This window comes from Manacus candei, unplaced genomic scaffold, assembly GCF_025592945.1.
Source record: "Manacus candei isolate 608988 ecotype Guabito, Panama unplaced genomic scaffold, ASM2559294v1 h1tg000028l, whole genome shotgun sequence".
Lineage (NCBI taxonomy): Eukaryota > Metazoa > Chordata > Aves > Passeriformes > Pipridae > Manacus > Manacus candei.
Window position 1 is genome coordinate 29,484,396 of NW_026138076.1, and position 14,820 is coordinate 29,499,215.

General features: G+C 43.8%; 2 protein-coding genes across 4 annotated transcripts in view; one reads left to right on the top strand and one right to left on the bottom strand.

The window, feature by feature from the left end:
• Positions 1 to 517: 517 nt before the first annotated feature.
• SH2D4A (SH2 domain containing 4A) lies at positions 518 to 12,179 on the top strand. Its single transcript, XM_051789603.1, has 9 exons — positions 518 to 1,605; positions 2,371 to 2,530; positions 3,044 to 3,203; positions 5,037 to 5,102; positions 5,504 to 5,639; positions 6,842 to 7,058; positions 7,468 to 7,598; positions 8,018 to 8,238; positions 9,756 to 12,179. Exons 1-9 carry the CDS (start codon positions 1,431 to 1,433, stop codon positions 9,846 to 9,848), a joined length of 1,359 nt encoding a protein of 452 aa, XP_051645563.1. The 5' UTR covers positions 518 to 1,430; the 3' UTR covers positions 9,849 to 12,179.
• The window catches only part of CSGALNACT1 (chondroitin sulfate N-acetylgalactosaminyltransferase 1), a 43,869-nt gene continuing 41,227 nt past the window's right edge, over positions 12,179 to 14,820 (bottom strand). For all 3 annotated transcript variants that reach the window (XM_051789600.1, XM_051789602.1, XM_051789599.1), the window contains one exon: positions 12,179 to 14,601. In XM_051789600.1, coding sequence (XP_051645560.1) covers positions 14,318 to 14,601 — 284 coding nt within the window. In that variant the 3' untranslated portion in view covers positions 12,179 to 14,317. The remainder of the gene's footprint in view (positions 14,602 to 14,820) is intronic.

Consider the following 14,820-nt stretch of genomic DNA (forward strand, 5'->3'; position numbering starts at 1 on the left):
ATACTCTGAAGCTGAAGGTGCTCCCAACACTTTTCTTCCAACATTTGGGTCCCTAGGGATTCAGTCTATCTCCTGTAAGATGGGTAAGTGATTTGACCTCATTAACTTAATTTAATATACAGTCCCACTTCACCCTGGCACAGGTTCTTCTGCCATGTCTCTGCCCTTTGTACCTCCACATTACTGCCTCACCAGCTCTTCCTCCCACCTACTGTGCTCTGTCCTAGCATGCTTGTTCCTTAGACTCCCAAGATTTGTGCAGAAGGACATGAATAAACCCACTGGCTTAATCTCCTTGTAGCCTGATGACTATAACATTTCTCAAGAATTTGTCCAGGAAGCCCCTGCCACCCCTGGCCAACCAGCCCCCGTGCTCTGGTCTTGCACTTCACACATGACTGTCAGCCTCCCTGTGTCACCAAAAGCACTGCCAACCAATCTCCTGGTCTCCTCGAGTTTATCCAGATAAGATAAGAAAAAGAACTGGTTTCAAGGTCTTTAGTCCACATTTCTATTTTCTCATTTGCTAAGTTCCTAAGTGACAGGAGAGCTCCCATTTTTTGTAAATGTAAATCCATGAGCACATAGCACAGCTGGGCGGGTGTCAGTACCTCACCAGTGTGCACTATACAGAAGCCAACATCCTGTGCAGGAACAGGAGTGCTCCTTCTCCCCATCCACTTCATCCTGTCAGGCAGGGATGTCCCATGCCACGCTCACCACGTGGGCAAGGTGCATCAGCAAGATGTGTCAGACCGGGAGCTGTCTCAGACACTGACCATCCACGCTGTCTTTCTTCAAACCAGCTGCACTACTTGTGCTCCCTTGACTTGCTGGGAGGCTACCTTTGATGGATGGGAGCACCCCAAAATTCCCACTCCCACCTCAAAAGCAGAGCCAAAAGTCCTCCCCATCTTTCTTTGGCAAAACAAGGCAGGCTGGGCTTTTGATCATCAAAGTTTTCCTGTTTGGAAGGAGGAGGAGCCGTCTAGTCATGGGTTCATTGATTTCTTGCCCAGCAGGAATGTTTACTTGGGCACAACTCAGCCGCACCTCTGATGACTAACAGGCAGTGCTCTCTCTCTTTGATATACTATCAGCTGGGTTTATCAGAGTATCAACACAACCTCCCCACTCCTGGACTCTCCCCTTCTAGCCAGCTCTCCTTGCAGAGCCGGCAAGGGCTGCGTGGGAGCTGAGCTTACCTCCTATTTCAAGGAATCTTAACAGCAGGTTTTAAGATACTTATTTACTTTTCTGGTCTCCGCAGGAAGTTTGAGCTAAAAAAAAAGATAGAAGCATAATTACTCTGGCACGCCTGCATTCCTACTCCAGGCTCAGACGGGCAGGGACTCTTTCTTGTTGGAGCCAGGAAGAGGATCTTATCCCTGGAGATCACTGCCACAAACGTGTAACTGAAACCTGCAGCCATGCTGAAACAGATATTATCAGACATGTACATCGATCCTGACCTGCTGGCAGAACTCAGCGAGGAGCAGAAGCAGATCCTCTTCTTCAAGATGAGGCAGGAACAGATCAGACGGTGGGAGGAAAGAGAAGCTGCTGTGGACAAGGCTCCAGCAAAGAAGCCACTGCCAAGAAAAGGTAAGTCTTTGCCTCCTGGCTGCTTCACCCTCTGACACATATCTGGCCTAGCCCTGCTCCCTGGAAACAGGAGGTAATGTATCCTTAGAGTAATTTTTCTCCCATGGACATATAACAGGCTTATCTCCAAACCGTAACTAAACCCACCTGCAATGGGGTAGTTTTGACCAGAGGCACTATGGTTTTACTCTCTGACCCAGACACTCTGTCCTTGACCAAATTACTTGGCTCCCCTAACTGGGAAGACAGGGCTTATTTGCCCCCAGGAGGTGCATCTCATTAAGTTTCCCACTAAATGGGGCCTCTGTCTTTAGGATAACCAGGGATTTGAATATCTGTCCTGAGGCACCAGATCTGCAGTTCCCACTGAGACTTTAGATCTGAAGTCTGCTTGCCAGGATTGCACAGCATGCTGACTGCTAGGAAGATAGCACTCTTCTCCCAGCTCTCCCCCACAGTGCTCTCTTTGCAGGTGGTTCACCCTCACACAGTTTGGGGAGGGCAGTAGCCAGGAATTAAAACAAGAAAACAAATGGTAGTGAGCCTTCTCCTTTGCCCCCAGACTCAGACTTCCTTCACTGACCTGGCTTCAGTAGCATGAAAAAAAAATGCAAAGTGTGGGCTGCCTCCCAGCTGAGCTTTCCCTATGTACAGTCGCTTTTGGAGAGGCTCTGTCATCAACAGCAGCCAGTAGGGCACAGCAGGTGGGACACAGACCCTGCTATCCAGCAGACAGCATTTGCCAAAGAGCTGCTTCTTTTCCAGCCAATGGGAAGTCGGTGACATGGAAACTCGGTGCTGACAATGATGTCTGGGTCTGGGTGATGGGCGAGCATCCTTCAGATAAACCGTATGCAGCCATCTGTGAAGAGATCCAGGCACAAAGAGCAAAGTGCTTGGCGAGAGAGCAAGGCAAGGAGGGCAGGTAAGCACACTTCGGCTGGGGGTCTGAGTGGGCTGACATGGAGGAGAAGGCTTTTCTAGGGACCCAGAGGCTGGGGTCATCTCTGTAGGGGCTGTGGTTACCACTGTTGTGTTGGTCTTGCAGGCAAAAGGCACAGGCTTTCTGTGAGGACATACAATGCTGGCAGAGACCAGCTCCAGCCTGAGACTTGCTCTGGCTCATTGAGCCTCTCATGATGTGGCTCCTGCATGGGACACTCTGCAGACCACAGGAAATGCCAACACTGTTATTGTGGCAGGTGGTGAGCTTGGATTCCACTGATTCACCGAGAGTGCCGGTGTGCAGCCTGACAACAGTTGCTCACCACAAGTCATTAAATTAATTACTGCACCTACCTGATTTGGAAATATAAATGCCCATACGCACATGGCTTCAATGCAGCACTGCTCTGCTCATGTGCAGCTTCCTTGCAAGATGCTCAGGGAGCAGAAGGTGACTCCCTCGAGTTCTTAAGTCCTCTCTCTTGCATTTCAGAGAGACTGACTCTTCTATAACATGGTCTCTACACCCACAACCAGGACTACTGGGTGAGACAGATCTTCATGAGAATAAAAAAAGTACTGTGCAGACAAAGGAGGAACGTGGGAGAAAAATGACTGATACAACAACCGGGAAAAGCCAGGAGCTCACAAAGGTAGTTTTCCCCTTTTCCCACAGCTATCAGAAATGCATGTTTTGAGAACTAGGAAGTGCAGCAAATCCTGGTTGCTGTAAATAGAAATCTGAAGAAAAAAAACCATCTATCTGTTAAGGCTTTTCTTCTGTAGTCAGAGAAGAAGCCATGCTGTTACATCCTTCCTTGGGACTCAGGAGGTCCACGTGCTATTCTCAGGTAGGATAGATCTGCTCTGTAGCATCAGATAAGTTACTCTGAATTCCTTTGCTTCCATTCTCTGTGGGTAAAATGAGGGGCGCAGTACTTTCCCTCCTGCACTGTGGCTGTTTTGGATGACTTCTGGGGCAAGACTAGGCAGGCTATCCCAGGATCTGTACATGTAAGGTCACAGCCATTAGACAAATTATCCACTTTTATAAAAGAACAAATGAAGATAATTTTACCAGCATCATCTGACATGCGTGGTTCTTTGGTTTTTCGGTCTTCTAAAATAGTTAGAAAACAGCTTATGACCCTGACAGCACAGGACAATTTGAAATGCAGTAACTACAGTGTCTGCTTTCCTGTGGTGTTTTATTACGGAAATATTTTTCTCCAGCAATAAATACATTTCTAATTTTTAACTGGCTACAAAAAGCCATTTGCAGAGAACTGAGAAAAAGATGAGTTAAATTAACTACCCATGCAACTGCAGTTGAACAGAAGGAACAGAACACCCTGCCAATTTAATGGGAGAAGTCCAATCTCATTCAGCAGTTTTCATTCAGCCTTGAATGAACTTGTATGAGTGTATATTCTTTTATCGTACAGCTACACCATATTTCGGCATAAAAAACATGATAACAAGGTTGGGGTTTGGCAACATGCTCTCCTGCTGCTACCAAAATAGTGAAGGGAATTTGGAGTGGCTCTCTCCTTTATCAAAAGCCTCTGAGTCACATGAGGTTTTTCTCTGCACTGTTTGCTGAAGTTGAGCAACTATGTGGGAGATTTTTTTTTATAGGAAGTTATTAGTCACAGCTGACAAAAAAAAAAAAAAGAAAAGAAAGAAAAAACAAACCCAAAGCTACTACCAAAAATTTAATTCCAAAAGATTTAGTTCCCATTTAATGTAAGGGATCCAGGCATTGTGCTTTGTCTGTTGCAGGGAACAGACAAATATCTAAGAAAAAGCAGCTTCACACACATTTGAAGTTCCTAGTTTCCTGGAGGAGAGAGAAATTGTAAAGCCATGTTCATATTAAATATTAGCCAAGTAGGTGGCAGAAGCGTGTCCTTGGTAAGCAGTGTAGTACAGTTACCTCATTACCCACTGTGCCGTGGGAGCAGTCAGGGTCCAATGGAGAGGTGGGTGGGTGTTTGCTCAGAGACAAATCTAACTGTTCACCTTCAAAGGCAGGTTTCAGCTAGAAACTGCTGTCAGGGTAGCCAGACTGGTTTGCAGGGGAGAGCAAGAAGGAGATATGCAGCTAGTTGGGTCAGTCTGTTGAGCAGGAGTTTGCAACACCACAGCCACAGCTGCAAACAAGCACAGGCTTGTAAAGCTGTGGATTGCAAGTTCTGCAAGGGATTGATTTAGCGGGAGGGAGGAAAGAAGCTGCTCCCTGGAAGTACTTGGGGGCATTGCTTAGCAAATCTAGACATGCTTATGGCAATCCTGACACTCCTGAGTTCTCCTCATGTGGTATGTTAGGCCTAATATGATGGAAAACCCAATGTTTGTCAGAGAAGGCTGGCAAAATTTGTTAACAAATGTCATGACTGCTGCTTCATTATACATCTATTGCTCCAAAAGAAGAGCAATTGTCCTAACATCGCATTTATTTCTCACCGCTCTTTTGCTCTGCTTAGAGGGGAACCAGAGATGTTCACCAGATGCTGGCAGACTGCCATATGAGGAAACCTAGCTTCCAAAAGGTAAGTGGCAACCTACGATGCTGCTGAAACACTGAGTGGGGCCCAGGCTTTATCCTAGAGTCCCTGTCAGCCTCAAAGCCTCATCTGACCTAAGAATGTTCTCACCTCTTGGACCAGTGTTGCCATGCTCCTCATGTGCAGTGTGACAATTAGGTGATGATACAAAGCAGGCCAGACTGGCAGACTGGGGAGTAGCACAGGAAGATGCTCCTGATGATTTCTGGTAGACTATTTTCCCTCACTTCCTCTGTTGTCACCTGGAGTAAAGACAGAGGATCTGCATGTTGTTGAAGCTGGAGGGATTCACAATATCAAATGGAGTTCCCAGTATTTCAAGGCTAGCTAAAAAGCAAGATTAAAACTTGCCTGCAACAAAGTTGAACATACTGTTTCTTTCATAGCCAAAGGAAGCACAGAGGAGAAATTCCGAAGAGACCACAGACTCCCAGGAGGCAATACCACAGAGCCACCCCAGCACAGAGAGCCAGAGAACATTGCAGAAATCGGATGAGAATGAGCCTGAATGGCAGGAATTCTGTAAGATCTTGGGATAACTTTTTCCTATGAGGCTTGAGAAATTCTAGAGCTCTGTGGGGTCATCTCAACCCTTCTGCTGTCACACTGGAACTGAATAATAGGCCGGTGGGTGGAGAGTATGGCCAAGAAAGACAGCACTGCATTATCAGAAATATTTCTGAGTCCACGTAGCCTTGAGACTAGAGCTGGGAAGGGAAATGGAAAACTTTTCCTACTGATACTATATTAAAACAAGCAACAAAAGAACTACATGAGTGTAGAGAGGATAATTAATCTTAAACTAGAAGCTGGCCTTCTGTAGGACTTTGCAGTAACCATTGCTCTTGAGGACAAGGATAATGGGTGACAAGAACTAATTAAAAAGAGCTTCCCTGTCATCCAGGCATGATCCCATCTAAGCAGAGCCCTGCTGCACTATCTCATGTAATGAATCCCAATGATAGGAACGAAAATGGCAAACAGTAAGAGACTTGGAGCAGCATCCATCACTGCTGCCAAATACTTCCCGAGGGAGAACCTGATGTATTTTTTTCCCAGTTCCTTCCCTGCTGCTCAGTAGATGGCAATGCTGTACCACCAGTTGTTTCCACTTCAGGCTAGGGGTTTTATTTTCCTGACTGATTAAAAAAAAAAAAGTTGACTAGAGAGCTGGTTACTCCTACAGACTCCAGGGTGAGGTGGACCTAAACAATCAAGGCAGTTTTACAGAAAAAAAAAGAAAGAAAAACACACCCAAGTTCTCCACTTTCCATAATAATTTCAGCAAGACTCTCCCCCACCCTCCAAAATGGATCAACTCTTTCAAATCCCTCAAAAGTTTGATTTGAGGTCATTTCAGCAGCTTTAATTCCATATGGCCTGCTCCCCACCTGCTTACATAAAAGGCACTACAGAAATCTATATCTGAATGAGGAGTCAGCATCTGAAATCAAACCAAGAAGTCTATAAGTACAAAGGGACTTGGTATCCATAAAACCCACACATTTTTAGTGTCTTGAAGGAATAAACACTGTACCCTGTTAAGTGGCAGATGCCACATAACACGTGGGAGACACGTGGCAAATGGTCTCACAATTGAGTGAACCTTTCAGCTTGTGAAATGGGTTATTCTTCCACTTCATCAAGCAGGAAGATGGCCAAAGGGCAGCAAGCTTTAAACTTGCCTGCTTGTTCACTCATGTAGGACTCTTTCTTTGTTCCAGTGCGGAAATCCAAGGCAGCAGATGAGAAGAGACGCTCCCTTGCACGGCAAGCCAGGGATGACTACAGGAGGCTTTCACTTCAGGGCATCCACAGAGGGAAGCAGGCAAATATTTCCAAGGGGGCCATAGCAGGAGATCGGCGACCACTCCAGTATCCACCTCTCCCCCCCAAGCCTAAAATTCTACCTCCTGTGACAGCAAATGGGAGAGCGATTAGGTAAGGAAGCCCCTATGCCCTGTGGAGGGGAGAAGGGATGAGATTCTTCTGCTCTAGCATAGGATGGTTGAGATGGGAATGGTTAACTCTCCTCCTTGTGTGGAAGAGACACTCCATGGGGAAAAATACAGAGCCTAGGCTATATTCCAGCCTAGGGTGTGATGATGCCTTCGGGTGTTTACTCCTGGAGGGTAACAGGTTTATTTAGTAGAGTGTCCTAAGCCTGGAGTGCAAGTGCATACAGCCTCTGTGATGCCAGATGTTCACTAAAGACCATATTCTACACAGCTGCAGTAGTGTAAGCTGCCTGTTTATTGATGTTCTTAAAATCCTAAGCAAAAGGTAAGTTCAGTGCAAGGACTCAAAACCTATTTGAACTTGATGCACAAACCACGGTCTTTTCTAACAGGAAAGAGGGAATCCAGAGGACAATCTCCAATTCCACTGAAGAAAGCATCATCAAGTGGTTCAAAGAGGAGCAGTTCCCTCTCCGAGCTGGCTATCTGAAAACCGTGGACACAATAGCACCTTGGTTCCATGGTGAGTCTTGAGCATTCCCACTCCAACCCAACTGTTTAAGGAGTTGTTTCTGCTGATATATGGCTGCTAACATGGGCTGGGCCCAGGAGTGAAGCTGCTGCTGTACTGGAATCAGTGTACAACAAACTGCAATGCTGTTCTCTCTCATAACACAGAATCTGTCCTTTCAAGCCCCGTGTGTCTGTCATTCATAGCTGGCCAAGTCTGGAGCAGTTAAGGTAGAGCAGTTAGCCCATGGCCATGGTCTGTTACTAGCAATGGCAGTACAGTTCTTCCTGGGCTATTGGGCAACAAAACAAGGGATGGGAGTGCCACAGACTGGGTTTAGAGCAGTAAAGCAGATTTCTTGTGAGAACTGTTCTGTCCGGTCCTGCACAAATGCTCTTCTCCCTTCAGTTCTGTGTTTTAATTTTGAACAGGTATCCTAACCTCTAAGAAAGCGGAGGAGCTTCTAGATAAAACAGTACCAGGGAGTTTTCTGATCCGGGTCAGTGAGAAAATCAAAGGCTATGTGCTCTCCTATCGGTCTGTGGAAGGATGTAAACACTTCCTCATTGATGCCTCCGGTGATTCCTACAGCTTCCTTGGAGTGGACCAGCTGCAACATTCAACGCTGGCTGACCTTGTAGACTACCACAAGGTAAAACATCTATCAATGCATTCATTAACTGTTTAATTGCCTCAGGGCACTTCAAAATAAGAAAGAATAGATGCAGTTATTTTGAAGTAGGTAACTAGACCCATTTTAACTGCTGTTGGGTATCCTGTGTGCTGCTCCAGAAGGGTATGTCAGCCTGATTGGTACATCTCAGGTGGCCTAACACATCTCAAACATCTTAGATCTGACTCATTCACTCTCAAGCACACAGAACACCTTGCACAGGGCTCAAGTTACTTACGTGCTACTTAGAAATGTTGCTAAGGTGAGAGGTGACAGCATTCTCATATAGACTCCTTTCTTTCGTATTTTCTGTGGTTGTGGTGTTCTGGCAAGTTGGGTAAACAGAAAATCCTGCTTGCCTCCAGTTTCAGCATGAAAGAGAGCAAGGTATCTTTATAATCTAAAAGCAGGCAAGGTGTGATATTGAGCAAAGATGAAAAATAGAAGGGAAGGAAGAAGGTTGGCAGATTCTTGCATCAATAACAGTAGTGTCTACCAGCACTGACTGCAGTTACATGGGCTCCAAGGAGAGCCAGATGGATTGTTCATTCCTTCACTGTAAGATCTGACCAGGGACAAGACAATACTTTTGCTTTGTAGATTCATTTAAAAACCCTGTTTCTTTTAAATAAGTGCCTAGCCTAATACAGACATGCCTAAACAAAATTTGACATGAGGGCAATATCTATGTTCATTTGCTCTATGGAACTCTACCTGGGCTACGAGAACTTGCTTCTTGCGTGGTTTTCACAGTTCAGGTTGAAATCACTGAAAGCAGGAGCTACACAGCTATTGACTCCAGAGCCAGGGGATTTAAAGCCTGGCTGTGCATAGCTACATCAAAGATAGAGCCATGCCCGTAGTCTGCAGTGAATCCTACAGAGCCCCAGCACTACAGCAGATGTGGGCAGGCTAAACCCACTCTGCCAAAGTGATCCAGTAGGTTCTGCTTATCACCCACTGGGTGACCATGAAAGAAGGCAAGTCCCCACCATGCATCTGCTGCTAGGATGGAGGACAAGACTGGAAGCAGACACTGTACTGTCAGGGAATTCCCTGGTTAGAACAGGATTTGCCTGAGCAGAGGGTATGTGCTCACTCTAGGATCCACCCTTGTCCCTCCCACAAACATAGCCAGACGCACATGGTCCTGCTTACCTGCACGCTGCACAGTCCTTGCTCCAGCACTTTCTAGGCAGGGCACCACTTCATGTCATAGAAGCTGTAGTTTCCTACAAGATGAGCACAGCTCTTTCTGAGCACTGCCAGAGTTGTGTCATTGAGTTATGGCACTGAGCACAAATATTGTGTTATGAAGACAGAGGACACCCACTTGGGTCCTACCCCAGGTTTCCCAGGGCACTGAGCTGGATCACACAGTGGCATGAATGAGGCCACACTGTAACAGAGGCGGGGAGATTGCTGTCCATCCTGTGAGGTTGTGACAGGTAGGGTCTGTTTGAAAACAGGTGTTTGATCATATCCTATATCAACAGGATGAACCCATCACTTCCTTGGGGAAGGAACTGCTGCTTTACCCATGTGGCCAAGAGGACCGAGAGCCAGACTACATCTCTCTCTTTGAGTGAACCTCCCAGTCTCACTGTGCAGTCCCATGCTTGTATTCACAAAGACTGAACTTGGAACTAGAGCTGCTGATACTTACCTGAAACCCTAAGTGCCTCTATTTTATATCCTTCAAAATGAAGCAGTAGGAGGATAAGTACTGTTGTGGGTTTATCATATCAACTGGGTTGAAGGATGCATCAGCCCAGCAAGCTGCAAAGCACCTGGATGTATCCCAGACAATGGAGTGAATGAGTTGATGAAGTAATCAGTTGAACAGGGAGATACTGCCACAGATTTTCAGTGGGTTTTTGCAGATTTTTTCAGGGACTTCTGTATTCAAGCTGCCTTTTGTTCTTGAATGCAAGGTTGTGTGCCATCTGGGAAATAGATTGGTACCTACAGTTGAATGAAATCATACCTTCCTGAAGGCACATAACAACTTGGAGAGGTGAATCGATCTTGATGTGTAATTTACATAATGTGAAGCTTAATTCTGTAAAATGCTGTGTCCTTGAAATGAAGGACATTCAAACTGAACATCCAAGCAAACCCTGAGTGCCTTTCGGTGAAAGGTGCTCTCTGTGATGATGGATTTTCATGAATAGTACATTTTTTAAACTCCTCTAGCCTCTGAATATAGATCCCCACTCTTTTAACCTGTATTTAAATCCTACACAGGCCTTTCTGTATTGAGAGGAATTAACCTTTTGAAAGGGAAAGAAGGGACAGAGGCATTTGTATAAAAGACTACCGCAGGTACAGAGAATAAAAAATGTAAAAAGCAGCACCCATATCAGTATTAATACAGTTTACAGAAGAGTGTTTGCCAGTAAAGAATGATATTTTCCAAAATGGAGTTATTTATTGCAAGTCGTGTCTGGATTACTCAGATGCATCTGGTGTAAACTTCATTATAGAAATTGTTCTTTCAATGTAATATTCTCTCTCCTTATCTGTTACACTGCTTTTTAAATACATCATTCAGAATACTGATGGAGAGCCTGGACAGAATCACATAACAAATTAGTCCTCAGATTCCCTCATGTTGTTGCACGACAAATTCTACAGCTGAAGGCTGTGGTTTTAATCTGTTAACATAAAGTTTTAGAGACACTATCCTCAAATAGTGAACAATAGTCAATCTTGTTTCAATTGTTTACCTGTTTTTACCTGTTTCCTTTTTTCTGTTAGATTAGGGCTATTCTGCTTAACTTGAAGGAGCAGTCAAAACCTTAGTCTTAGACTGATCTGTGTTTTGAGGGATATAGAATAAAAGAAATTATAATCATCTGGTCTTAAAATTTACAACTACGCTGACAGGCAATTTTCATTCAAGGAAAGGGGAAAACTGCACTCCAGTTACAGCAGGTGTACTTTGCTAGAAATAAAGCCTTAGTGTAAACTGAGATTCTGAATCTAATGACACTCTGGCACTTCAATTGACTTAATGAGCTTCTTGAGCATTATATCATATGTATCAAAGAAATAATTTGAACATAATCTGCTTCAATCATGAGAAGGGGTATCAGATTATTTGTATTCCCTCTTTATGAACTGTTTATTTTAAAAATATGGCCAAAACAAAATGTCCTTCAAAGACCCTAGAGAAAAGTATCTGTTCTGATGTGGAGAATGTGCCATAGTTGTTATCCTGCAGGAGACAAATCATGAAGTGTTTGCATACCTATGGGCTGGTAAAGACAGAGGAGAAAGTCTAAATGCCTCTAAAAAGGCATTTTGAGAGGCAGGGTGTTAACTTGCAGAAATAAGGTCCAGGCTGATCTGGCATGAATATAGCAGAACTTAATCAATTTTATCTCTAAGATCTATAGTAAAACTCCTCAGGGTTTGCCCTGCTGAACAGTGGACCAGTAGCTTCACACAATTTTATATTAAACTACTTATTTGCAAATGTTGTCTCGGTATAGCCCAGGGAAAACCACTATCCATGTTCACATCTATCCCACGTTTGAGAGTCATTCCTCAGTTTTTCAAAGATTCCCAGCTTCACCTGTCTTCTGTGAGGAAAGAAACATAAAGTTTTGTACCTACACATTTAGATCACTGAATTGACTGCAAAGGCAGCTATCTTGCCAGAACAGATACCCTCAAGACTGGCTATCTATTGCTCCAAAATCTAGTCACCCCAAAAGTCTGTGGAGTAAGGATGACTTGCTTCACTTAACTTGTGAAACTCTGACAGGGTCTTGATGACACACTTGCTAAAGTACCCAAAATTATGAAGTGTTGAATTTAAAAGTATCCAGTGCTTAGAATTGGAAACTAATATAGGTTTGAAGGGACCTCTGGAGATCATCTGGTTTAGCCCTTCTCTACAAGTGTGGCCAATCTCAAAGTTACTTTAGGTTACTGAGCGATTAGGGAAACCTCAGGGAAGACAGTGAAAAAAACCCATCACAGAAATAGTTAAGGCTAGGCTTAAGGCAGGCTATGATTATAAAACTGTCCTAATATACAACACCCAGTTTCAAATTCAGGTTAACTGGGACTGTTGGAACAGCTGCCTTGGAGGAGCTGAGTTACTGTAACTTTCATGTGCACTCAACAAGCCATGCCTGTCTCCTCCTACTGCATAATATTTGTAAAGTTATTTCATCAAAACAAAGCTCTTTATAAATAACTTATTATGTGTTCTGGGAACAAAACAGTTCTTTGAGTGATTGCTGAAGTTTTATGGTAAGTGATGTATTTTGGGGCTGAGTCTACAAAGTTTTCATTCTTTTTGTACTTTGGCAGTGTTTTGGACCCTTGATGATTTGCAAGGGAAGTGCAAGGCAGATCCTTTACATCCAACAAAAGACAAACACATATAAACATTTGTCAAGGGAAAAGCTACTTACAGTGGCATGGTCTCTGCAGATTCTGCATGCAGTGCTTTCAAAAGAGGTTCATAAGTGCTCTTCCTATTGCACAGTGGCACATCAAATAGTGGTTCATTCATTGTTCAGTGCTATCTTTCAGATTTCTTCCCCCCGCTTTTACAAGCCAAAAACCAAATTAGAATCTGTTTCAGACTGCCTTGTATTAACCTGAAGCTATAAAACAAAGAGACTGCTCAGAGAAACAGCATTTAGGTAAGCAAATGGGATTTCCAAGCCTATGCAGTTTTTTGTTGGCTGGTATATATTAAAATGATAAATAGCAATCAGAATTAAAAGAAAATGCTTTATAAGAGCAGTAGCTCAGACTGTCAATGGTTTTAGGCAATTGAAAAATCTATTAAGAAGATGACTAATTTTTAGGATTAGTACCTATAATTATCATAAGAGAATTTGCAGGGTCCAGTAATCCATCACAAAAATTTATTTTGTTAATTACAAAAAGCTTTCTGTGCCCTGGGCAAGACTCTGTATTTGGTTTAGAAGGAATACTTTGGTATAAAGTCAGAAAATGTTCATCAATTTTGGTATCTGGCATTCAGAGTTTAAAGCCTCCTAAGTCAGTAATGCAAGTTGATATGGATTTCCTTTTCTTCAGCATGATAAAGCTTCTGCCTTCCAGTACCCAGGTTGTGTAGAAAAATCACTTCACTTATCTGAACCCAGATCCCATCCACAGGAAACACAGATTTGTAGAGCGTTTTCCAAGTGTCGGAAGGCTGTACTGTTTCTTAGTAAGACTAGAAGTAGAAAACCTGAAGTTTGACAAAATAATTCCCAAGCAAAACCAACTTCATTTAAAAATAAATCTTGAGATACATACAGTATTCTAAAGCAGAAATACACCATCTGATTCACATGATACAGATGTGGCTCATTGCTTTTGGTTCACCATCCAGAGAGGAGAACAATCACTCCTCTCGAGTACTTTGGAACCATCACACTTGATCAGTAGAGTTTTCTGTTTCTGAATTTTAGAAAGCACTTTCTGAGATACCTCTTTCTCTGGATGAACTGGGAATGCCTTCTTAGTGCACTGCTGCTGTCCCCCACCCTGTCCCAGCCCCTTAAGGTAAAAGGATTTTTGGTCACTCCAGCTTAACCATCGTTAACAATCAGATGTCCTTCTCAGAGCGGGAGCTCTGTACTTATTCAAAAATAGCCCTTTTTAGATATATCAGGTGAGATGTAGAAAAGAACTCCTAATTATTGGCCCACAAAAAGGTCAATCCTTTAAATAACATCTTACAAACATTTCAAAGGAGGAGCACGTCCATTTGTTATTGTGAATACCATACCAGCATTTATGTAACGTTCATTGTCTCCGTCATGGTCCAACATGACCTTGAATCTCATCAAGTGTTCAAGTCTCCCCTAGAAGCAAGTGCTGAAAAGTCAGGCTAATGGAGTACTTAAAAGCCCCATTAGAATAAAAACAAAAGTAGGGAGGACAAACACTTTCCCCTCTTCTTCTTTTGCTGCCATCCTGCTGAAATTTCCATCCTCTTTCAGTCTGATTCCATCTTTTCTGGTTAGCAACTCTTTTAAAAACCACCCTATTCAGAGCCTCGTGGCCTCCCTTTCTGGTTTCATGTCTTCTTACTACTCAGTTTCTGTCTGTGCAGATGTGTCTCAATCTCTTGCTTGAAAACAAGCATCCCAAGCTGGCCATGAGAAGCCTCATTCATGGCCTTGGACTGCATGCACATTTTGTACTGCTCTGGAGTCAGCTCGTCCAGACACTGCTTTTCATGCCACAGATGGAAGAGACCCCTGACAGGCGTTCGGATCACGATGAGGTTGCTGTGAAGGTATTTGCGGTACAGATGTACATCTTCACCACCCCAGCCTTTAATGTCCAGGTCAAAGCCACCTGACACAAACAAAATCCAAAATAAAACTAGAAATATATACTGGAAAACTCAATGCTATTAATTACACTGCACCTGTTTTCAGGATCCAGCCAGCCCTTTAAAACAGACACACTTTCCGTGAACATCCAAGTGCCCAAATTTCTCAGCCTCAAATCTTTAACTATCAGACACAGCTTTATTTGTACTGAGCAGTGCTTAGGTTCTGGTAACCTCTATGG

What these genes read in the sequence shown, in the direction of transcription:
- SH2D4A (XM_051789603.1), top strand. Translation starts at nt 1,431, where the DNA reads ATGCTGAAACAGATATTATCAGACATGTACATCGATCCTGACCTGCTG. An exon ending in AAAGCCAGGAGCTCACAAAG is followed by an intron (nt 3,204 to 5,036) that starts GTAGTTTTCCCC and finishes TGCTCTGCTTAG; the next exon opens with AGGGGAACCAGAGATGTTCA. An exon ending in GCAAATGGGAGAGCGATTAG is followed by an intron (nt 7,059 to 7,467) that starts GTAAGGAAGCCC and finishes CTTTTCTAACAG; the next exon opens with GAAAGAGGGAATCCAGAGGA.